Raw genomic sequence first — 24,966 nt, 5'->3', positions numbered from 1 at the left:
GAATATACCAGGCAGCAAGGTAAATTTCTAGGTAATAGGGTGAACTGGCATCTGAGATTTATAGAGCCATTATTTGGGCATATTCTGAGTCAGGGAAGGCCATTACAAAGTGACAAGTTTAGGTTTGATATAGAGATGGCTACAAAAGGCTTCTTCTGGAGGTTGTGGCTTTTCCTACTTCAAATGTTCTATTGGAGATCCTTGGTCAGCATGAGTTTGGGTTAAATAGCCTCCAGCATGATTCTGTGTTAGTCATCCTATTTTCCTGTGTTAAAAATCAAGACAGCTTTCTAAGGGAAATTTATTTTTTAAATTCTTATTAAAATGTAATTTATTTGCTTTAAATCAGAATTTGGGATCCTTTTCAGCTCTGACATTATAAAAACAGTAGGTCAGCTGAGATCCTAGATCTAGAGCTAACACTCTAATATTTATTGAGTACTCACATTAGACAAGGGCAGATAGGTGATTCAGTAGATAGAGCAACCAGTCTGGAGTCAGAAAGATCAGAGATAAAATTTAGATTCAGATATTCATTAGCTCTGTGACCCTTTGCAAGTCACTTAACTGTTTTGTCTCAGTTTCTTCAAACATAAAAAGAATTGGAGAAAAAAATGGTAAACCATTCTAGGATACCAAATGGGGTCACTAAAAGTTGGACACAAATGTACAACAGCAAACATTGGATAAGTTGTTTTGGGGAAAATAGAAATAAGAATAAGGCAAGGTTCCTGATCTTAAGAATTTGGAATATCTTGGGTAATAAGTTTAATATATATGTGAAATAATAGTAAAATGGGATATAATTAAGTGGCAAATTATATTATGCACACTCTTGGTGCTACAGATGTTCATAAGAAATGAGATAAATGTGGATAATAACAGCTTGGAAGATAGGGGAATTTGATCTGAGATTTAAATAGGCAAGCGCTTAACCCTATCCACATCCAGAGAAAGAACAGTGGGAGTAGAAACACAGAAGAAAAACAATTGCTTGATCACATGGTTTGATGGGGATATGATTCAGGATGTAGACTAAACGATCACCCAAGTACAAATATCAATAATATGGAAATAGGTCTTGATCAATGACACATGTAAAACCTAGCAGAATTGGCTATGGGGGGGGGGTGAGGGGGGACATGAATCATGTAACAATGGAAAAACATTTTAAATTAGTTATATAAAATTTTTTGATTCAAATCTAAAAAAAAAAAACCCAACTACTGCCTTAACTGAAATATTTAACCTGTCTTCCAAAGAACATTTGCTATACTTGAAATATTTAACCCGTCTTCCCTATCTTTTCTAATCCATTAAGAATTAGAAATTCAGGGGCAGCTAGCTGGCTCAGTATATAAAGAGCTGAGCCTAGAAATAGAAGGTCCTGGGTTTTAATTTGACCTCATACACCTCCCTAGATGTGTGACCCTGGGCAAGTCACTCAAGCCTACATGACTAGCCCTTACTGCTCTGAAGAGATATTTAGTATTGATTCTAAAACAGAAAGTAGTAGTTAAAAAAAAGATGAGAATCTGAAGGAAATGTTAGTGATTTAATGTTATTTGTAACAGAGGGTATGTTTTCACATAAGACACTAATAAAGGCTGGACCTAAGATTTCACTGGCACAGAGAATACAACATGAAAAACTTCTACCACCAATGCAGGCATTTTGTAAACTTAGGAAGCACCATATGGGTACTGCTTCAATATTTTCAAACATAATGATTTTAACTCCAACATAATTATCAATCCATATCATATTACCCAAAGACCAAGTGCTTTTAAAAGATTATTTCTCTTGAATTTTGAAACCTCTACCAAAATCATGCTCCAATGTTTCCAAGGAATGTCTTTTCAACAATCACTCTTGGACCCTGTAGGTTATTTTAAGTACATTTTTCCAAGGTGTCCCCCAATATCCACATCCTAGATAGGTATTTCAAGGTGTTCTGTTAAATGTTAAACAACCAGATTTCTGAAGAAAAAATGTAGATAGGACATATTTTTAAGTTAACATTTTATCCATCATTCAAAAAAAAATCTAAACAATCAACAAAACAATAAATCAATATTCTTTTTATTAGCATTTACTGATTTCAGAGATGTAAATGCTCACATTGAAAAATTTTAATTGGTTAGAGCCAGCTCCAGCACATCACTGGATAAAGTTAGAAATGCACTTTACAAATACTGTCTCATTCTTTTGTCACAACCACCTTGGGAGATAGCACACTATAGTTAGGTAGTCCCAAATAGGTTTCATTTATTGTCCTGATGTTTCCCACAATCTCACTTCGTAATTCTGCAACCATAATCAAACCATCACTGCTACTGGAAAAAATGTGGCAACCTTGTCTGACTATAGATCCACTCACCACCTGTATCTTTCTGAAATCAAAATACTCATTTCTTGCCATCACTCTCCTGCATGCTGTCTCACTCATAAGCATTTTACCTTTTTGAGGACAAGGATTTCCTCTGTCTTTACATTTATACCACTAGTGTTTAGCATAGTGTGAGTATTTAATGCTTTTTAAAAAAATGTTTAGTCAAAAGGTAAAGCAGCAGAACCTAAATAGTAACAAGTTCTCTCAAGGTAGAAAGGCTTCAGGTAATGACTCAATAAGATATGGTGTCGGACTTGGCTAAGGTAAGTTTAGAAAGGCTTATCTTTAGAGGGTTGTCACCAGATAAATTTTATCAGCTACAATAAATGATTAAAAAAACAAAATAATATCACTGTCTTGTGATGTATCAGTCGCTTGGAAGATCTTTAAAATATTGAAATAATTTTGAAATAGTTAGGACTCCAAGGGATCTATCTGTGATAATAATTACTAGGTAGCATTTATAGAGCACTTTAAACAGGGATGTGTTGATAAGTTTAACAACCAGATGGCTTAAGGGGGGAAAAAAAACCAAACTGTAGCCAGGATACATTTTAAAGTTTAACCTGATTAAGTTTAATCTGCATTTTAAGCATCACTCTTAAAAATATAGACCATCAACAAACAATTAATCAACCCCCTGTTTTCTTAGCATTTGTTGCTATCCAAGATGTAAATGCTCATTCTTAGAGCAGTAATGAGGGTTAAATGACTTAGCCAGTGTTAACACAGCTAGAAGAGTCTGAGTCCAAATTTGAACCCAGGACCTCTGATCTCTAGGCCTGGGTCTCAATCCACTGAGCCACCTAGCTGCCCTCCACAATGAAAATTTTAAATTGGTTAGAGCCAATTCCAATATACCACTGATTAAGGTTTGAAAAGCATTTTGCAACTATTATTTCATTTTATTATCATCAGAACCTTGAAAGATAGATAAGTAGTATTATAATTTCCATTTTATATTTTATAGATGAGTTAACCCAGGCTGAAAGGTTAAGTGACTTGTCCAAGGTCACACAGCCAGTAAGTTGTTGAGACCGAATTTGAATTTAGGTCTTTCTGATTACAAGTCCATTGTGCTCTATCCACTGTGCCTCATAGCTGCCTAAATTCTACGAGCTCATCAATGTCATTAATTCCCTCCAATGGTGAAGACTGAAACCTATCCATGGTCCCCCACCCACTGTAAGTACCTTTTATGTCCACCCATAAATTTGCCATGTCCATCCACTGTGCTGAGAATCTTCCTCATGTTCTGCTGACATTGTATAATTCTAATGGACCATATAGGCTTTCCCTTGTTCTTGCTATGTGATTAGTCCATCTCTTTCCATTTATGTATTTCTGTCATGATAGCTATTGGTCCAGAGGCGTCAAAAATAAGATTATGGCATGTATGGTACCTGAACAAGATTAAAATGAACCGGGAAATGTTTAATAAAATATATAAAAACAAAGATAATGTCAATATATAGTTTCCTAAGTCAATATGCAGCCCTCAGGGATGCTTACATATATTCTAGGGCACTAACTCTTTCTATGAGTTTATCACCAGTGTCTTAAACCACTTCTCATATCACACTGATGGGGAGACTTTGAATTATTCCCAGCAAATTAAAGAAGGCTCTTCTCATTTCAACTTATTTTGATCAGTGAATTTTTATGCCAGAACTGCCTCCAGCTAATAGCCTTTTTCAAAGGATTTTAACCAAACAGTCAATTAACAATATCAGTAAATTCTACACATTGTCCTATAAAGGTGGAAATTAATATATTAATTTATTTCCATGAAAATACAACATAAAAGCCATTCAAAACAACAATATAATCAGTAGCTTAAGGGCACACCAAGGAGACCAGTGATCATCTATCAGCTAGAAGCTCCCTTACTGCCTCCCCTTACCCCTGAAAAGTGTGTGGGAGAGCTATAGCTAAAGTGTAAACATCTATTCCTGAAAGATTTCTCCTCCCAAAGTCCAGTGTATAAAACATCCTTTTGTTTCCAGCTTATTTATTTATATCTTCAGAATCTATTTTCTAATATCGCTGGTTACAATTTACTTATCCCTCCCCCCCATTGGTCACATTTTTTTTTCATTAACAGAAAAAGTCATACTTTGGCAAAGTTGGTCCTCTTAAATGTGACAAGCATAGATTACAGAAGAAAAATACAGTTTTCTTATATAAATACCATTGGTTCTCTAGTAAGAATTTTAGTCAGGAAAAAAAAAGTAGGAATCTAAAGGATTGATGGGATATCAACACAGACTTCAATTAAATATTACTGAGAAAGGTGGCTTTTGTCATAGTGGGAACACATTCTGTTCACAGTAAAATAGACTAAGATGATATATAGCAGAATGCAAAATGGTTGATTCCTCTAATAAAAGAAGAATTATCACTTCTATTTGCCTTCTGAGTAGGTTCCAGATCAAGAAATGAATAGAATGTTTTAATAGGAAAAACCAGTTACTCAAGAACCTGTAATATTTCTTCACAAGGTGGTTGTCTGTTTTCCTTAAGTACTCCCTTCAATTCCTGGTCTCAAACTGGTTTCTAACCTGAAGCCTCCATGGTCCAATAACAAATCTGGAAAATTCAGATGAGGATACACTTATCACTGCAATTCTGTAGAACCTCTACAGGGGTGTGCAGGGAGGGCTGGAATCTCTGATGTGAGGATTTGTTGAGCTCTTTTTAGAGCTGTTCAGCCACCTTTGGTGTCCATATGCCACCCAGCTCTCACCTGTGGTTGCAAGAAACTGTAGCATGTGCAGTGGCCATGTCCTGGTAAAACCATCTCAGCAAACAGACTAAAATAGGCTGAGGGTAACTGACAGGTCTCAAATCCTCAGTGACTTCAGAAGATGTCTACTCCAAGTACGTGAAGACTTCCCCCAGCAGAATGGATGCAAGAGAACAATTTATCCTAATGGCCATGATGGCAACTAAAGCAGGTGCTGTGAAGCACTTAGAGCTTGGTCAGACTTCAAAGAAACCAAGGTTGTCCACTGCATCTTGGGCCATCACCAGCTGTCCTGACTTTTGTCTTGCCACTGGACTTTGATAACTCTGGAAAGAGAGTGAGGCCACCATCTTTGTGCAACTCTGCCTCATCTAAATCCAACTCATGCTCAAGTCATCGCTGAAGAATGAACAACAATTGAACCTCTATAATTCCTAGTGCTGAGGTAACTGCCTCAGTTTTCAGGGCCTGAGAATCTTCTTCCTGTGAATGAATGCTCAGAATTGCTTATTTTGCTTTACTACATGAAAGGTAAAAAAAGAGGATAGAAACAAAATCTATCACTTTATATTCCTATAGCTGATACAACCTGGCAAAAACTATTTAGTAGTGGCTCAAGGTAAAGCTCTGCTAGACAGAGTACAATCTACTTTCCAGAATGCTATTATTAAGAAGGCATAGAAAGAAACACAGAATGGTGTAGTGATTAACTTTGATGCCACAGAGAGCTCAAGCAGCACTTAGGGATTTACTCCTCTTCAAATATAAAAGTGCATTGTCTTCTCCATACACACAGAGAATAGAAACCCACGCTTGAGTAAAGCTGAAATTTTCTTCATTTCACAGCGGCTCACCAACAAATTCCCAGGCTGGCATCTTAATTCCTTGCTCCACGAGTAAATATAGAAGAGAGTCAAGGATACAGAAAAGCCTAGAATTTGTAAGAGAAAGCACAATTTCACAGACCTTTTTTTTCAATGAAACCAAAAGCATTCAGTGTTTCAAGCCTTGCTCTATGATCTGCTGCAAACATTATGAAATACATAATTTTTAAATAACAGAAAACCCAAAACACTAGTACTAAAAGAACCAATGTATGGCCTTAATTGTAACAGGGGGAAAGAGAGCCAGATATCTAGTTATTGCTAAGCATATATGCACTAGGAAGAACAAGATATTTAGACACCTCACTGTGGCACTACTATAAACCAGAAATAATTCCTTCTTAGGGGTGAACTTGTTTTGCTTTGTCAAAGACACAGGAACAAGAGCATTCATTCTTTTTCTTTCTATCTCAGTATGCTTTGGATATCCGATATGCAGCTATAACAAGGGTCTTATGTAAAATCATGGTCCAATTATTTTTTAAAATTACATATTAATATGTGAAATTTTTAGAATGAAATAGTCACAGGTGTCCAAGTACCTATCCAGTCCATGCTCATTGCTGGAAAACCAGCTTCTGCTTTGGCCAACATTTTGTTTTCATTTTATAACCAGTCCTTAAAAACTGTGACTTTGTTCTTTCACAACAAAGAGCTTCCTTTCCAAACTTGAAGTCATTAAGCTTTTGTTGCCATCTTGACTCCTTTAAATCCAGAGTTGCAGAGGATCAAAGATACCAACTTGATCTTATTGGAGTTTCACTTTGGTTTAAGGCTCTCTCCCGAAGTTTCAGTTCCAAGCATTCTAAAGTTAGTGGATATGTTTTAAGCTCAAACTTGTTTGCAAACATATTTGGGGAGTCATATAACCACTTTAAGTCACCATTTCCAAAGATGCAAATGCCATGTATGTAGTGACCTGTAAATAAAGAAGAAAAAGGAGTTAATAAAACCAAATATTTATTTTCAAAAGACAGAGTGTATGCTGCTTTTTTTTTTTTATCCCAAACCTGTATCGCCTGTCTTAGGATTAATACTAAGTATCTGTTCCAAGGCAGAAGAGCCAATAAGGACTAGGCAGTTGGGGTTAAATGACTTAACCAGAGTCATACAGCTAGGAAGTGTCAGGCCATATTTGAACCCATGTCCTCCTGACTCGAGGCCAAACATGCGATCTATTGAGCCACCTCACTGTCCCAAGAATATGCTTTCAGTCTTTAGAAGCATATTTTTTCCTCCTTGCCCACTTTATGTCTGGCATTGTTTACAGTATAATGCAATTCAAAAGAAATAAAACAAGATCCATGTCCATGGGGAGTTTACAATCTACGAAGTCACAGGGTTCATGAAAAATTAAATAACAGAATGCAACAAACTAAGCTAGTATATATATATATATATATATATTTTTTTTTTTTTAATGGCTTTTGAGTGGTGCCCATTAGGAGTACAGAGAGAAGTTAGAAATCCAGTTACCTAGTGCTCACTCCTCTTCTGCCTTGAAACTGAAACTTAGTCTCAATACTAAGAGAGAGGGTAAGGGTTCTTAAAAAAATTAGTGAAGGAAATTATCTTCTTAAAAGATGGGTGGTATGTGGCTACATGACAAGGGCATTGGAGAATGCCATATCTAAAAGCCATAGGGAATAATTAACATAATTTTAGGGCAAAAAAGGTACAATAGGACTTAACATCCAGAAGAAACTTGAAATAATGTATAATTTAATATGTTGTATAAATGTCAGCAATCATTGTCGTTCTCATGGGTCATTTGGTCTAATATTTTAATTAGCTGATAAAAAAAATTCAAGCTCAGAATGACTTATTCAAGGTTATCCAACTTATCCAACTAGCTCAGAATTTCCTGAGTATCATAGTTGTGTAAGATAGAAGATGGAAAGGCAAGCTGAACCTAGATTTTAAATGGTCTTAAATGCCAGAGTTAGGAAATTTGATTTTATTCTGTAGGTACTAGAGAGCCATTGAAGTTTTTTGAGTGAAAGTGTAGAGGATGACTGTGTCAGGGTTGGGTAACTGGGAGAGAATGAGACTTCTACAATAATCAAGGCTTAGGGTTGGTTCAGTGGATAGAATACCATGCCTGGAGTTGGGCAGACCTTGGTTCAAATATGGCCTTAGACACTTCCTACCTGTGTGACTCTGATCAAATCACTTAATGTCCATTGCTTAGCCCTTGCCATTCTTCTATCTAAGAACTGATACCAAGACAGAAGGTACTAAAATATGTATGCATATATATATATATGTGTGTGTGTGCATATATATTTATATATGTATATATAAAAGAAAGATAATTTTAGACTTTTAAGTTTGAGATAACAGTTATATATAAAGAATTCTGAAGAGAAATTGGGACTGGACACAGATTTGAGAGTCATACACACTAAAGGCATAGTCAGATATATAAATTTTCCAAAGGGCAGTGTATAAATGGAAAAGATCAGAACCCAAAGGTTAAGCTCTGGAGGTTACTCACAATTAGGATGGAGAATGAGAAATTAGCAAAAGGGAAAGAGGAAGCATTGTTAGAGAGGTTAGCAAAAGATCAGGTGAGCATTAGGGAACCAAAAGAGAAGAGAATCTCAAAAAGGTTGCGGTCAGGGCTGTCAAAGTCTCCATGACTGTTGAGAAACGGGCATTTGGCAACTGAGAAATAAATGGGAATGCTGTTTTAGGAGAGCTGTGAAAAATGAAGTTAAATTTGAGTGGGATGAATTGGTTGTGAAAAAAAAAACAAGCAGTAAGAATATGTTTGATGGCAAATAGCAGGAAAAAAAATAAGATGGAAACTTGAGTATATTTGAAGACTGAAGGAAGGAAGCTTTCAGTGGGGAGAAACTAGAGCCTACAGAGAGAAGATTCCGGACTGGGTGAAGGAGACTGATTGGCACAATGGATACGCAATAGCTTTAGGAAGGAAAAAAGGTTTATCATCCGTAAAGGCAGACAGGTGAAGCTCTTCCCACATCAGAGCATGTTCTACCCTTGCTCAAGTGATTTATCCTAAATCCAGTGCTGCCATGTCACTTTCCTACTACATGGTAACTACATATGCTTACAAGATCAACTATAAATTCTCCTGTTTTTCTTTTAAAGCCTATCAAAACCTTGCCCCAACTTGCCTTTCTACCCTCACTGGTCATCACATGCCCTCCTGCAATTGAAGCAAACTGACCGTATCTCTGTTTCATACACAAGATAATTTGTCTCCTGCCTTGTGTCTTTGCACTAGTCATCTCCAGGGCTCTGAAGGCAACAACTTCTCAAACTTCTTGAATCCCCTCTTCTGCTCAAGCATAGCTCTATTACCTAAGCCTTTCCTGGTATATTAACTGCTAGAGCCCTCTCTTCAAACTCTCCTATACTTAACTACTTTTGTTTTGTTAGTTACTCTCTTCATATTTATTCTGTATACATTTACACATATTTACTGGTTGTATTGTCCATTAGAATGTATGCTCTTTTCGAGCAAAGTCAGGCATTCATTGAAGCAGTTGGGAATCAGGGCTACAGCACTAGGCCTGGAGTCAGGACAAATCTATGTTCAAATCCAGCCTCAGACTCTTATTAGCTGTGTGGCTGGGCAAGTCATTTAACTTCTATTTGCTTCAGTTTCCTCAAAAAGGGAATAATAATAGAGGAAACCTCCCAGGTTTGTTGTAAGGAGCATATTTATAAGTTAGCACAGTGTCAGGTACATAGCAAGTGCTATGTAAATGACAACTATAATTATGCTCATTATTTATTGTATTTGTATCTCTAGTCCCGAGTGGAGTACTCAACTTATTTTCATTTTTCAATTGTGTCTAATTCTTCATGATCTTTTTAAGGGTTTTCTTAGAAAAGATATTAGATGATTTGCCATTTCCTTCTCCTAGCTCCAAATGGGTTTGTAGGTCTGATCCAGAAACAATGTGGTGTAAAAATAATAAATGATGAGTTAAAAAATAAAATATTTATTAAAATATATAAAGATAAAAAAAGGATTTCTAATTCTAAGAGATTCTAAATCCACCCAAATAAACTCTTTAGTTCCACAAGGAACTGCTTCTCCTGTGTTTCATAGGCTACACTACTCCTCCCTGATCTGACTAACACAAATTTATTCTATCTAAATAAAAACTACACTATTGTCCTTATCATTCTTAACTTTCCCTTCAAATTATAAAATAGCGAAGGCTATCTGGTTGAGTCTCAACAAGAATCCTTAACAGACTCAGAGTCCAAACCAAAGACCAGGTTTTTCTTTGGTCTTCTCAGAGTTAAATCAATCTATAAAAAACACAATAGAATAGTTAATAGTATTTCCCAACTTGGGAAAGGAAAACACTGAGCTCCTTCAGATCTTTCCCTCAGACAGAGAGAGAGGGAAAGATGTTACCTCCTCCAGCCCTGAGAGAGAGTCTTTGACAACTGCCAGAGACCAACTCCCAATTGCCAGAGAGATTAATTGACACAGAAAAATGGTTATAACTGTCAACAAATGAGATAACATGCTCTCTCAGCTCTGCTTCAAACTCCACTTCTTTCTTAAGCCAGCACTCTACTTTTTTTTTTTATCCCTAAACTAATAAAGAAATACTTGTCTAATATCATCCTTACAATTTTCCCCCTTCGAGCATATGGAGAGATAGAGATAAAAAAATCTCTCCCATATGCTCGATATTCTATATAATTCTAAAGCTATGCCTAACCTTATTGTTATTATATTTCCTAAAAATAGTCTTAATCTTATGCTTATCTTATCTTATTCTTATTGCTACACTTTTATCTATGCTAACCTGTACTAGGGATATAAATGAAAGGAAATAAAATTTCTATGAAAATAAATAATCAAGGAAAACATATTTGCAGAAATTCAAGAGCAAAACATACAATTACAGAATTTCAAAATGGAAAATACAAAATGCAAACTTTTGAAACAGTAAAATACAGTTACAAAAACTAACTTATGTTTTACAAAAAACTAAAGTCTATCATTATTTATTTCTATGGATACTTATCATCTGGTTATAATGTTGCAGAGTTTGTAAGAAATGTGTCCTATATGTGTATGTTATTTTGTAGTGAATACTTATCAAATCTTTAAAGTTACCTCCTCTGCTACTGTCTTCTGTCTTCATGTTGTTACTATGTAGTGTTTGTTTGCAACTATAATGAAAGTGTGTAGTGTTACAATGGCACAAAAATCTTACAGTTTATGTCCATAATCAGTCTGTGTTCTTCTTCTCTGTGTTGATTTGTTTTTCAATGTCTTTATTACAGTTCAATCATCTTTTTGCTGTCATCTATGTTTCTTCTGTTGTCTTCTCCTTTGTCTTGATCTTGATCTGTCTTCATTTCATTCTCCTTCTTGAATAATTTCTTCTTCTGATATCTTTTTGACTGCAGTCATGTTGTCTGATATAATCTCTTCTGTTGCTTTTCTCATATGCAAGCAATGCAGCCAAGTTTCTCTAATACACGAATAGCTGTTGGGGTTGTCAAAATAATATGGAAAGGTCCTACCCATAATGGTTATGTTGAGCTAGTTCTATTAAAGTTTTTTATGTAAACGGAATCCCCAGGTTTTATTGTATGGAGTGTGTACTCTAACGGACCCCCTTGAGTTAAAATTCTCATTTCTTGTACTTCTCTAACCCTATTTTGTAACTCCATGATGTATTCAGCAAGTGTAAGATCCCCTCCACACATAGATACATAAGCTGTTTTAAAACTTTTTGCCTGCAGTGGTGAATGTCCAAATAACATTTCATATGGTGAGATATGCACATCTCTTCTTGGTCTAGTGCACAAATAGAACAGCACTAGAGGCAAAATCTCTGGCTACTTCAAATGAGTTTCCATGCAAAATTTCTCAACCATAGTTTTGATTTCTCTGTTTAGTCTCTCCACCTGCCCAGAACTTTGAAGGTGATATGGGGCATGAAATTTTGGTGTGATACCCAGATTCTCATAAACTTGTCTTAGAACTGAATCTGTAAAATGGTTCTCTTTGTTAGAATCTACTCTTAGTGGTATACCATATCTTGGAATGATCTCTTTCAACAAAATTTTGGCTACAAAGCTTGATGTGTTTTTACTAGATGGAAAAGCTTCTGGCCATCTAGTTACTTGGTCAACTATTACTAGGCAAATTTAAATTGTCCTGATTTGATCATATAGATATAATCTATTTGCAAATGCTCAAATGGTGTGTGAGATAGTGGATGACCACCAAAAGCCTTTTGCTTAAATATGCTTTGGTTAAATCGTGTACACACATAGCAAGCTGAGCAGAGCTTACTTGCCACAGTGCTAATTTCCGGAGTTAACCAAGTTCTTTTAACAGTATCAGTTAATGCTTGTGTTCCAAAATGACCCTTTTTGTGTATTTCTTGGTAGATGTTAAGAGTAAAATGCTTTTAGAAGAATTGGTTTTCCCACTGATTCTATCCAAATTCCATTTTCTTTTCTAGCTCCAAAATTTTGCTCCCATTTCTGAACCTCTTTGTCATTGTGTACTTTTAAAAATCTGTAGTATCTATAACAGAGAGATTCATAATGCAAGCTGGAGCATTTTGTGCAGCATATCACAAAGCCATATCCACTCTATGATTTCCTCTGACAACTAAATCTTGTCCTAAAGAATTCCCTTTGCAGTGAATCACTGCCAACTCTTTTGGTAGTTGGAGAGATGACAGTAATTCTCAAATTATTTCTGCATGAGCAATTATTTTCCCATCAGATGTTAAAAATCTTCTCTGAAGCCAGAGAGAACCGACAACATGGCAAATTCCAAATGCATATTTGGAATCAGTGTAAATATTTGCACGTTTGTCTCTTGCAAGCTCACATGCATGTTTTAAAGTGATTAATTCTGCCCCCTGAGCGCTTAGCTTTCCAGGTAGTGAAGCAAACCATAGGGTCTCAAATTCACTTACTGCTGCAGCACCTGTAAATCTTATACCATCCTGCATATATGATGCTCCATCTGTGAATAAGATCATGTCAGTGTTGTCAAGAGGTGTGTCTGACAGATTTTCTTAAGGCCTTTCTATTAATTGCACTACAATTTCACAATCGTGCAATGGTCCCCCCATATTGGTAAATCAGGGAATAATGTAGCTGGATTTAAGGTGTTACATCTCTTTAATGTGATATGTTCATTCCCCAAAAGTACTGTCATATTTAGCCAGGTGTTGATCTGAAAATGCCTGCGTTCTGAACTTTCAGAGAAGTGCCTCAACTTTGTGTGCACAATAAACTGTCAGTGGGCAATCTAACACCAAGTCTGAAGATTTGGTAACAAGCAATGCAGTTACTGACACCCCTCTTCAGCATGGAGCTATTCCTGCAGCTATGGGATCTAGTTGACCAGAATAATATACAATAGGACATTGGTTTGGTCCTAAGCTCTGAGTCAAAACTCTTAAAGTTATTCCCTTTCGCTTGTGGACATTGAGCGAGAATGGTTTAGAATACATAGGGGACACCAAGAGTAGGAGCTGATAATATTGCCTCTTTTAACTTTGCTGGCTTAACTAAAAGTTGAGGAAGGGTATTCTAGGGGGTTGATGAAAGCTATAATGAAGAGGCTGACCTAGTAATACAAGCTATTAGGGAGTCAAATATATTCAAAAGTGAATTTAATAGATTTCACAAATAGAGAAAAGTTGAATCAGAGAGCTGGGCCAAGGCATAGAAGATGCTCTGGGTACATGGGAGAAGAGGAAAGATGAAGAAATTTTAAATTTGTGATGAGAGTTTGAGATTTTAGAAGGTAGTCCTGATTGGTTGTAGTAGTGCATAGAGTGGAAGAAAGTGAGGGCATACTCTGAACTGAGTCATATAATAGAAGGATTTGAGAAGGGAACGGGGAAATGGAAGGAGAGAGGGAAATGGGGAGAAAGGAGAGAGATAGCCAAGTCTAGTCTTCCTGACAGAAGGAATATGTCTCCTCAGAGAATAGTTCTGGGAGGTAAAGGACACCCACTGTCACATCCCTTCAAAAACCTAGGGTCACCCCACTTTCAAGGACAGATGTTGTTCCTTGAGTTAGGTAGTTTGAATCCCTGGGATTCTGAGGTAATCTTCCCATTTTGGGGAGAGATGTGATTCTTCCCAAATCTTCTGTCCCCTTTCCTAGCATCAGAAACCAACTAGACCTAATTCTAAAGTAGTAAACAATTTATTTTGGTTCACACAGGGAAGGAGAGATAAGGGTGTCTGGCAAGGAAAGTGGGGAGTAGGAAACCCTAAAATTGGCCCCCTCTTGTAGACCAGTCCCCCAAGTTCTCAGGGTTCAAGACTGAGTACCTTGAATCCTCCTCCAGCCAGCTACTGGTTGATCCCTATTCCTCAATTAACTAGCTTTTAATTCAGGAGTCTAGGAACAGGTCAGGGAGAGAGAGAAATCTCAGGGAGAGGTCTGTATGTCTTTGGCCAGCATGAGTCCAAATCCAAAACCCCCTTGAGAATTCTGGTAGCTGTTTTTGAAGAGTCTTAATAGATGTGTTTTTGGGTCCCAGAAGGAATAATAGGTCCCATACAGATAGGCTCTTTCTCAGCTACCAGGGAAACCTCCTTTTCTTTTCCACCTCCCAGGCTGGAAAACCATTGACAGTTGGAGCTTCTCTCTCACTATCCCTCCTCCACTGCTCTTCAGCTGATCTCTCTACTTCAGCTTGGCTTCCCATTGTAACATCCTAGATCTCTCTTTCTTACATTACAATCATCAGTGTAGAGGAAGAAGATGCCACAAAAAGAAGTGGTAGGTGGTGACAGCAAAGACCTGGTGGTAGTGTTATTACTTAATCGCAGAGTTGTTAAAGTGAAGAGAAATGGACTGGTAGGGTGCTAGGAAGGAAACAGCAGTCCAATATTTTCTATTATATCTCTGAGCTTAAGGTCGAGGGAAGAGAAGAGACTTCTAAGGCAGAAAGCAGAGGATTACTCTGTGTCTGTTGCGAACAGTCAGTTGTTATGATATTAGAAAAAAAGGTTATGGGTCAAGGTGTAGTTTTCCCACAATCAAGAAGAATTTCTCAGGGTTCAACAGAAGTGGCAAGTAAGGTACTGCCTAGTGGATAAGGCTGGGTAGAGACAGGCTGGCCTGGAATAGAGTGTGGTGAAGAGGAGAGAGGAGAGAAGAAAAAAGTGAATATGTGGGATGGAATGGGGACCAACAAGTGTGAATGATAGGAATAAGGAAATGAAAATGGGAGGCAAAATAAGAGTTCATTTTTTTTAACTTATGAAAATTAAAGAATATAGAAGGTATTAGGGAGAAACACATACACACACACACCCCCACACACACCCCCTCCTCCCTGTTATAGACAAAAGAGCGGGTGCCATAAACTGTGACCACAAAAATATGAGTTTAAGTCTTTGAATTGCCAAAACTGCAAAGATAAATTTTTAGTGTCTTGATTTTATATTAAAAATAAAGTGGTCACCATGAGAAAAATTCCCAAATATGAAATACACATCAGCTGGGTTTTATGGAGATTTTAATCAATACAAATTAAGGAATTAAAGAAAGGGAGAGAGACAGAGTAAGAGGAAATAATAGGAAGGCTAGGGCCATTGGCCTAGGCCTTTTCTTTTAAGAGAGAAAACTAAGTCAGTCTTTAATCCAAGATTGCCCCAAGCAAAACTCTAGTGTTCAGAGAGACCCTCCAGTTCAATTCCTGAGCTCAACTAAGTTCAGCCACTGAGAGACCTCCAATTAAGCTTCCTAAGCTGAACTAAGTCCAGAGGCCTCTGACCTCCTTTTAAAGAGAATTTTCTCCTATGTCACCTCCCCTAAGTTTTCACATCTACCAATCACAGTAGACTTTTTACAAAGGACTGATCAGTCTTAGTTTTTAGTTCTCACCTTCTCTGGGTAGATTATATCTTCTGAGTAAGTTCACACCTCTTTGCCCCTTGCAAGTTGCCTGACCTTTTAGTGATTAATTTGACCTTCATAGGTACTTAGCACCCTTTTGTATTACATCTAAAAATAGACCTAGCTTAAGGGCTTTTGCCTCACCATAAGTATGGGTTAAGTACTTTCATTGTTCAGTAAGGAGTTTTACAACTTTATCTTCCCCTAAAGTATGCCTAAGTATGGGTGGAGTAATTTTAAAGTTCCCAATACATTCCTGATCAAGTACCTCCATTGTTTAAATGGGAATAGCCTTAACCAAATGTTTTAAGGTAGAGTTTGAGAAATTTTTAAGATTCACACCCCCAGATGAAATCCATTCTAAACAGAAGAACAATGATGCTCCCTCTCTTTTTAACTGGTTAAGTAATGGTCCTTCTTCATTACTTCTAATTAAAACTTTCCCCTCTCCTAATGCCATATACAAAGCCAGTTCTAAGGAGCCCTCCGTGCCACAGGCTTTATATCATCCTGTGCCAACAGGATCACAAAGGCATCTTTCAAAGCACATATCATAATATAAAGGTCCACAAAGGAAATGATTGAAAGGGAGGGGAGTTTCTGTCACTGAAAAAAAAAAGTGGTTAATAAAAATAGGGAAGAACTTCTTTACTTAATCAGTTGGATCAGGGAATGTGGTGGAAAAGAAATGAACTGGATTTCTGCCCAACCCTAACCACTATCTACAACTTACAGAGAACAAGAAGGGAAAGAAAAAGAAAAGCAAATGAATGATTTTTCTAATGATGCAAGAGAGATTTCTTGTAGTTATCTGTAGGTACACACATCCACAGAGAAGAATGACCTAATATAGTATTTTCTTGGTAGCTCCCTAGTACTTCAAGGACTTTAGAGACTGTCATTTCAAACTATGAATTGATGATGTGATCAATGTAATATAATGTATATAATAATGTAATTAATGATTAAGTGATGGACAGATTGGTTCAAAGGCAACTGGCAAATCAGTTCTTCTAACATGTATTTTGCTTTATATGCTACAAATCTCATTTGTGCAAATATTTCAAAAGAAGTTCTTTGGACCAAACTCTGTTCATATATAAAATGTCTCTATTATAATCAATCAAGAACCCCACCCCCCCAGCAACAACCCAACATGCAATAAATAATTAATATTATGCACATTAGTATTATATTTCATATTATCTATACTAATAATATTAAGTGTCAAGTATTTTAAGCAATGTGCAAAATTTTGGGATTACAAAGATAAAGGTCAAAGTGTATGCCCTTAAGAAGGAATTCTGTGGAGAATACATATACATAAATACATATATGAAATAGGTACAAAGTAATTCTGAGGATGAGACACTGGTGACTTGGGGGAAACCAGAGAAGATTTTGTATCTTCTTTACAAATCTTCTCTGATTTCAGATGAATCTTCTAGCAAATGGAGGAATCTAAGTGGCATAGGCAAGGAGAGCCTGAAGTCTCTGCATGGGGGATGGCTTTTGCAGAGGGACAGAAACAGGAGATGTTGTGTTAATATATGAGGAATAACAAGACCACCAAGTTGGCTGGGTCACACGGTTTGTGAAGTGTAGGAATGTGTAGTTAACCCGGAAAAGTAGGGAAGGGTCCAGATTGTAAAGGCCAAATGTTATTCGATCACTTCAATTGTGTACAGCTCTTCATGACCCCATTTGGAATTTTCATAGCAAAGATATTGGAGTGGTTTGCCATTTCCTTCTCCAGCTCATTTTATAGATGAGGAAAACTGAGGCAAACAAACATCAGTATTACATAAGAAATTCAAATATAAACTTGTCTATTTGGCATTAAGACAAGTTTATATTTGAATTTTTGAGGTAATAGATAACTAATAAAGAGTTTAATGAATAGAAGAATCAGTTCTGTACCACATGAAAAACATTTTAGCAGCGAGTTATGTGGAGGATGGAAGAGATTTGAGACAAGGAAACCAAAAAGGATACTGCTGCAATAATCTAGATGAAAGATAACAAGGGCCTGAATTAACATGGTACCTTTTGGATGAGAGAAAGGTTGAGGAGGTAGAAATCAAAAGTTCTGAATTAAATGTACATGTAGGGTGAGAATGAGGAAGGGTGAAGATGACTGAGATAGAGAACCTGGGTAACTGGCAGGATGGTAAAAAAAGGAGCTCTAAAGAGAAATAAAAAGTTTAGGAGAGAGTGGATCTGAGGATGAAAATAATGAGTTCTATTTTGTTGGAAACATACAAAAATGTTACTGATTTATTTGGATTTATTTTGTATCCTGCTACTTTACTAAAGTTTTAATTATTTCAACCAGTTTTTTTAGTGGATTCTCTAAGTATACAATAACATCTGCAAAAAAAGTAATAGTTTAGCTTCCTCTTTGTCTATTTTAACTCCTTCAATTTCTTTTTCTTCTCTTATTGCTGTAAAGATAATTTTAGGATTGTGACCTAAAATCTAGATTTAATTGGCTGCCAGAGGAAATCCCAAATAAAATATCCAAATCGGTCTGGAAATTTATGGTAATTTAATTAATATAGAGGGAAGGAATTTAAGGAGAAGGTAGGAAGAGAATATAGGATTTCTCCTGACTGGCCTATGCCAGGGGGAGTTTTAAAATCCCCAACTCTAGGTCTCTGAAGATTAGAGGCTTCTAAGAGGATAAATTGGAAAGTAAAGGAGGAAAACTCAGCCAGAAACTCACCACTGAACCGGACAATAGCTTGTAACCACGCTAAGATGCCAAAAGGCCCAGCATGCTGCTACCAGCCAACTCTCTGCCACCAAAGGTACCGGAGAGAGGAAGTGAGCCAATATATAGACCTTTCACCCTTGTGTCCCCTCCTCTAAATGCCCATTCTTTAGTTCTCATCTTCTTTGATTAGATTATATCTTTAGATTTACTTAACACTTCTTTGTTAAGTTCACCTTTTGTTAGATATTTGACCTTTTTGTGATTAATTTACCCTTTATAGTTACTTAAAACTTTTTGTAATAAGATCTAAAAATAGGCTTAACTTAAAGTTCTAGCTTCACTATAAAGTAAGAACTAAGTACCTTCATTATTCAATCAGGAGATTACAACTTTATCTTCACCAAAAAGTAAGATCTAATGTAGGGTGGAATAATTTAAAGTTCACATTGCTAAAGCTAGCATTTCAAGTATAATATTAAATAACAGTGGTGATAATGGGCATCCTTGTTTCACTCCTGATCTTACTGGGAAGGCTTCTAGCTTATCCCCATTACACATGATATTGCTGTTGAATTTAGATAGTTATACTTATTATTTTAAGGAAAGGTCCTTTGATTTTTATGCTTTTTAGTGTTTTTAATAGGAATGTGTATTTATTTTATCAAAAGCCTTTTCTCTATCTATTGAGATAATCATGTGATTTCTGTTAGTTTAGTTATTGATATGGTTAATTATGTGGATAGTTTTCCTAATATTAAACCAGCTTTGCATTCTTGTTATAAAATCCCATCCATTCATAGTGAATAATCAATGATTTCTATTTTGGATGTGCTAAGTTGGAGGTATCTTATGAGAAACTGCAATAAAGATGAAACAAAAAAGGACATTACCATGACAGCCTCCATGGTCTTTTTCCATGTCATGCCATTTTATAGCTCTGAGATTTCCTTCCCAAGATGCATTTGGCATTGATCCAGGGACACCTGTAATGTGGAGAAAGGAGAAAAAGAAATAAGAGCCATCGAAAAAAAGATGGGTGAAGACTAGCATCTGGCTACAGAAAAATGGAAACTATTCTTTACACTGCTCAACAACCAGAATTTTAATGCTTCAGTGATGACCAAAATAGTTTATGAAATGAACAGACTAAGGTGTTATGGTTCTATCCTTTCTTTTGTACTCCTGAATTGTTTTTCTTTGGAAGGATAAAGACTGGAGGAGGAAAAAAGAATTTGACTGGACCTATGATTTCATAAGTATAGTGAGGAATGGATTCTTACAATGTATTGACTGACTTATTTTTACAGTTTAAAAAACTTACAAGTTCTGCTTGTAAAGAGTTGAGAAAGAAAAATAAATTCCTTGAGATACTAAGTTTTGGTTAAAAATCTGAATTTCCATAATCTAAAACCATATTACAAACAATGCCAAGCCTTTGATTGGTCTTTCTAATAGTTACTTCCTCCCCTATTATAAATATTTCAATGTCTGAAGTAACAAATAGGTTATAGGATCTTAATATTAGAGCTAGAAGAGTCCTTAGGTGACCTGCCCAACATCAGGTGGGGGATAAGGGTTACTGGTGGGATCTGACTTTTGAATTCAGAGCCAGTATGGTTGTTATACCATACATCTTGCAGATACTTATTAATTTAAGTTTTTATTAGGCAGCTACTATCTATAAGGATCTGTGCTTGTTAACAGAGATAAAAAGATTAAATAAGAGAAGAAGATTGGTAGGTACAATGGAAAGGGTGTGCTTTTTCTGGGAACAGACCATTTTGGTTCAAGTTCTGATTATATGATGCTGGTGGGTTCTTTAATATCTCTGGGATTCAGTTTTGTCATCTGAAATTAGGAATGATGCTTGCAATAAAATGCTTTTTAAACCTTAAGATACTGTGGACTTTCATTATTTTTAAGACACAATTTACCTTCATGGTATTTACAATCTAGAAGATGAAATACATGCACAAAAAGAAAATTATACAAAGAGGAATGGTAAAAGTGAAAAGATGAGGTACAAATTGTGCTATGAAGAATCTGAAGACGATGAAATAACTTTGTTTGAGGAGTCGGGAGAGATTCTGAAAGGATCCATGCAATAGGTTGGCACTTCATAGGCAGTGGAAAATGGGAGGAATTTTTGCATATGGACACTGCAGAAGTCCATTCTAGGCATGGTAAATGATGAGTAGTTCACTTTGGCTAGATTACAGGTTGTTGTTGTTGTTACCCAATGAATATAAGTAAGGGATCTTTTATTTTGTCAATATGGGAGTGCTCCTAATCTGAGAACTCCCTTCATCAGTCAACTGCCACCTTTATCACCAGTAAATCTCTATTATATAGGATATAGTTTACAAGTCCTAGGGGAAATCCAGAGGCACAGAAGTTAATGTCATGTCTGTAGTAGGATTATAATAAAATTTTGAGGTAGGATTTGAACCCACATCTTCCATGATCCAGAGCCTAGCACTATATTCACTGTCATAGTTTCTATGTGCTATTATTCTGTCTGAGAGTGAGAGAGACAGACAGACAGACAGACAGACAGACAGACAGGGAGAAAAAGAGTGCTATCAAAAAAAGTTACCCAAGCTTAGCAAGAAAAGTACCTATATTATAAAGCGGCAGTCATCAAAACCATTTAGTATTAGTTTAAAAAAAGAGAGGTATATCCATGAAATCAGAAATAATGGAACCTAGAAATCCAATGTTTGATAAACCTTAAAGTAGAAATTTAAGCTTAAAAAATATATTGTAGAATATATTCTACAATATATTCTAAGTGAATGTGATCTTGATATTAAAGATCAAACTAAAATATTAGAAAAGTAGCAGATCATATACTTCTCAGCTACAGGTAAGAGATACATCCATACCCAAAGAAAGGATAGAAGCAATTACAGATGATAAAATAGAAAACTTTGATTATGTGAAACTGAAAAACTATTGTACAAACAAAATTAATGCAACCAGGAAAAAGAAGGGAAATGGTCAAATGAGGAAAAAAATTTTTGTATCAAATTTCTTTGATAAAGGTTTTGTTTCCAAGATATATTAATAATTTGTATATAACCAAAAGCCATTTCCCAATAGGCAAGTGCTCAAAAAATAGAAACAAACAATTTTTAAAAGAACTATAAACAATTAACAGCAACATGAAAGAATGCTCCAAATCACTTGATGGGTAGCTAGGTGGTTCAGTGGATAGTGGAAATGGGAGGTCCTGGGTTCAAATTTGGACTCAGATATTTTCTAGCTGTGGCCTTGGATAAGTCATTTAACCTTAAGTGCCTACCCCTTACTACTCTTCTACATTGGAACTGAAACTTAGTATCAATTCTAAGATAGAAGGTGTGTAATGGTAGAAATTTTAGGCTTCTGGGAGAGATTATGAGCACTGTAATAGTTACAAATGTGGCTACAGTATTTATGTAATATTGAACAATGGCCGCCAAGGAATTTACTTATGAAATTCCTAAAATGAAACACTCAAATCAGAATGAAGTTTATGGAGGTTTAATCACACTGGGAGTAGGGAAAGGAGAGGGAGAGAAGGAGAGAAGAGAAAAGGGAAAGGGGCTATTCAACCTCTGACCAAGGCAGAGGGAGTTTAGGCCCAAAGGGCCAAGGTGGAAAGAATCAGTCCTTAACTCACGTGAGTGATCTGAAGGAAAGCTGTCTGCGGGTGTCCTCCCTGTCCAAGCTCCTAACACCAACCCTGTCTCGCTCTCTCCACAGGAAGTGAGCGAATTCCAGAGGCTGTTCCCTACCTCACTTCCTGTGTCTCACAAATGCCAATGGTTGGCTCTAGCTTGGCTTAGGACAGCCCAGGTGGGCAGTTAGTTATTTCTGATTTGTCATTGACTAGCACATGCCCGTGTAGTGTGGGTGTGCACAATTTTTGGGTGCTATACCAAGATGGAGACTTTTAAAATTCACAGGTGAGAGTCAAAAAAACCCAATAACCTTGAAGTTTTACTTCACCCCCTGCAAACTGGCAAAGATGACAAAAGATTGTAATAATCAATGATGGAGGAGTTATGGGAAGGAAGATAGACATACTACTACAATACTGGTAGAGCCATAAACAAGTAAAACTACTTTAGAGGCCAATTTGAAATAATGCAAATTAAGAATTAAAATGTCCATGATTTTTGACCCAGAAATTCAGTTACTAGACTTATACTAGACTTTGATATATATATATATCAAAGGAAGCAATTGATAAGAAGTCTTCATATCTCCAAAATATTAATATTAATTAAAAGATAGCACTTGTGTTAGCAAAGAATTGAAAACAAAAGTAAGTACTCATTGATTGAGGAATAGCTGAATAAACTTTGATACATGAATGAAATGGAACATCACTGTACTTTAAGATATGACATATTTGATGAATATAGAGAAACAGAAATATCTATATGAACTGATTCAGAATGAAGCAGAGCCACACAGTGACAACAATGTAAATACACACATACACATACACACAAATCAAAACTGAATGTTATAAAATTATAAAGAACAAGCATTATTCAAGAGTTTTGAGAAAATACTCCCATTCCACACTTTTGCATAGGAGAAAGGTGGAAGATACACAAAAATGGCACATTGTATGTGTTTTTAGACTTTTTCAATGTATTGATCAAATGATTCTGACTTTTTCCTAAACCTTTTTTGTCTTTAAAAACATACTATGCTATAGGGGATAGCTCTCTGAGAAGGGTAGGGGAAAACTAGTCATACAAAAAAACCAAAAGACATCAATAAAAACTTATTAAAATATTATTTCTAGATTCACTTTCCCCTCCCTCCTATTACCACCCCCTTCCCTTATCTTTTTCCCCACCTACTTCTCTATATGGTAAGATAGGATTCTATACCCCAGTGAATATGGTTGTTATTCCCTCTCTGAGATAGGTGGAATGAAAGTAAAGTTTAAGCATTGCCCTTTACCACCCTCATCATCCTCTCCACTTAATAGTTTTTCATACCTCTTTAGGTGAGACAATTTACCCCATTCAACCTTTCCTTTCCCTTTTCTCTTAATACAATGTTCTTTTTCACCCCCTGATTTTTTTTGCATGTCATATCATCCTAATCAGCTTATTTCCCCACCCTCTGTCTATATATACTCCTAACTGCTATACTATTAATAAGAATTTTTAAGAATTTAAGAATTAGAGGGAGTAGAAACACCAAGGAAAAGCAACTGCCTGACTACAATGGCTGAGGGGACATGACAGAGGAAAGACTCTGAGCGAACACTCTGATGCAAATACTAACAACATGGCAATGGTTTCAAGTCAAGAACACATATGATACCAGTGGAATCACAGGTCGGCCACGGGGGGTGGGAGGGAGGAAAAGAAAATGATCTTTGTCTTTAATGAAAAATGCATGGAAATGATCAAATAAAATACTATAAAATTTAAAAAAAAAGAATTTAAGAATTACAAATATCCTCTTTCCATGTAGGAATACACACAATTTGACCTTATCCTTAAAAGTTTCTATTTCTTATTTACCTGTTTAGGCTTATCTTGGGTCTTGTCTTTGGGCTTCAAATTTTCTGTTTTAGGTCTGGTCTTTTCATCAGGAATACTTGGAAATCTTCTGTTATTGAATGACCATTTTTGCCCATAAAGAATATATTCAGTTTTGCTGGATAGGTGATTCTGGGTTATAAACCTAGATCTTTCGCCTTCTGGAATATCATAATTTCATATCTCCCTATCCTTTAATGTAGAGGATGCTAAGTCCTGTATAAATCTGACTATAGCTCTATAGTATCTGAATTGTTTGACTTTGGCTGTTGTAAGAGTTAAATTAATGTCCAATAATTCAAGTATTATTTTTATAAAGCTTATTATGACAAAATAGAACCACGTGACCAAGTTTTCTACCTGCTCAAAAATCCCCACTCCACCAAAACTGCCAATAGGAAGGAAAGAGTGCTAGACACGGACCTCCACCTAATTTAACCTGTCTACGTCAGCACGTAATGACAGGAAGTGTGTGGGGTTCTGGGAATCATAGTTTTTGTTGAGGACTGTAGTTTTTTAGGGTAACAGATTTTAATTTCACACTGTTTACATTTTTTTCTCCTTGACTTGGGACTCTTGAATTTAGCTATAATATTCAGTGAAGTTGTTATTTGGAAATTTATTTCCAGATGTGATTTGTTGTTCAATTTTTATTTTACTCTCTTGTTCAAGAATATCAGGGCAATCTTCCTATCTTCCTTTTTTCCTTCCTTCTCCTTACCTTCCACCTTAGCATCAATACTATGTATTGGTTCCAAGGCAGAAGAGTGGTATGTCA

General features: G+C 36.2%; 1 protein-coding gene across 2 annotated transcripts in view; it reads right to left on the bottom strand.

Moving 5' to 3' along the window:
• Positions 1-2,066: 2,066 nt before the first annotated feature.
• The window catches only part of LOC100027080 (N-acetyllactosaminide beta-1,6-N-acetylglucosaminyl-transferase), a 111,208-nt gene continuing 88,308 nt past the window's right edge, over positions 2,067-24,966 (bottom strand). For both annotated transcript variants that reach the window (XM_056823412.1, XM_001377444.4), the window contains exons 2-3: positions 19,524-19,616; positions 2,067-6,941 (exon numbers count right to left, since the gene is read on the bottom strand). In XM_056823412.1, coding sequence (XP_056679390.1) covers positions 6,751-6,941; positions 19,524-19,616 — 284 coding nt within the window. In that variant the 3' untranslated portion in view covers positions 2,067-6,750. The remainder of the gene's footprint in view (positions 6,942-19,523; positions 19,617-24,966) is intronic.

Source organism: Monodelphis domestica, chromosome 3 (genome assembly GCF_027887165.1).
Source record: "Monodelphis domestica isolate mMonDom1 chromosome 3, mMonDom1.pri, whole genome shotgun sequence".
Taxonomy (NCBI): Eukaryota; Metazoa; Chordata; class Mammalia; order Didelphimorphia; family Didelphidae; genus Monodelphis; species Monodelphis domestica.
Note: the sequence above shows the minus strand (reverse complement) of the source record. Positions and strands in the feature narration are given on the sequence as shown.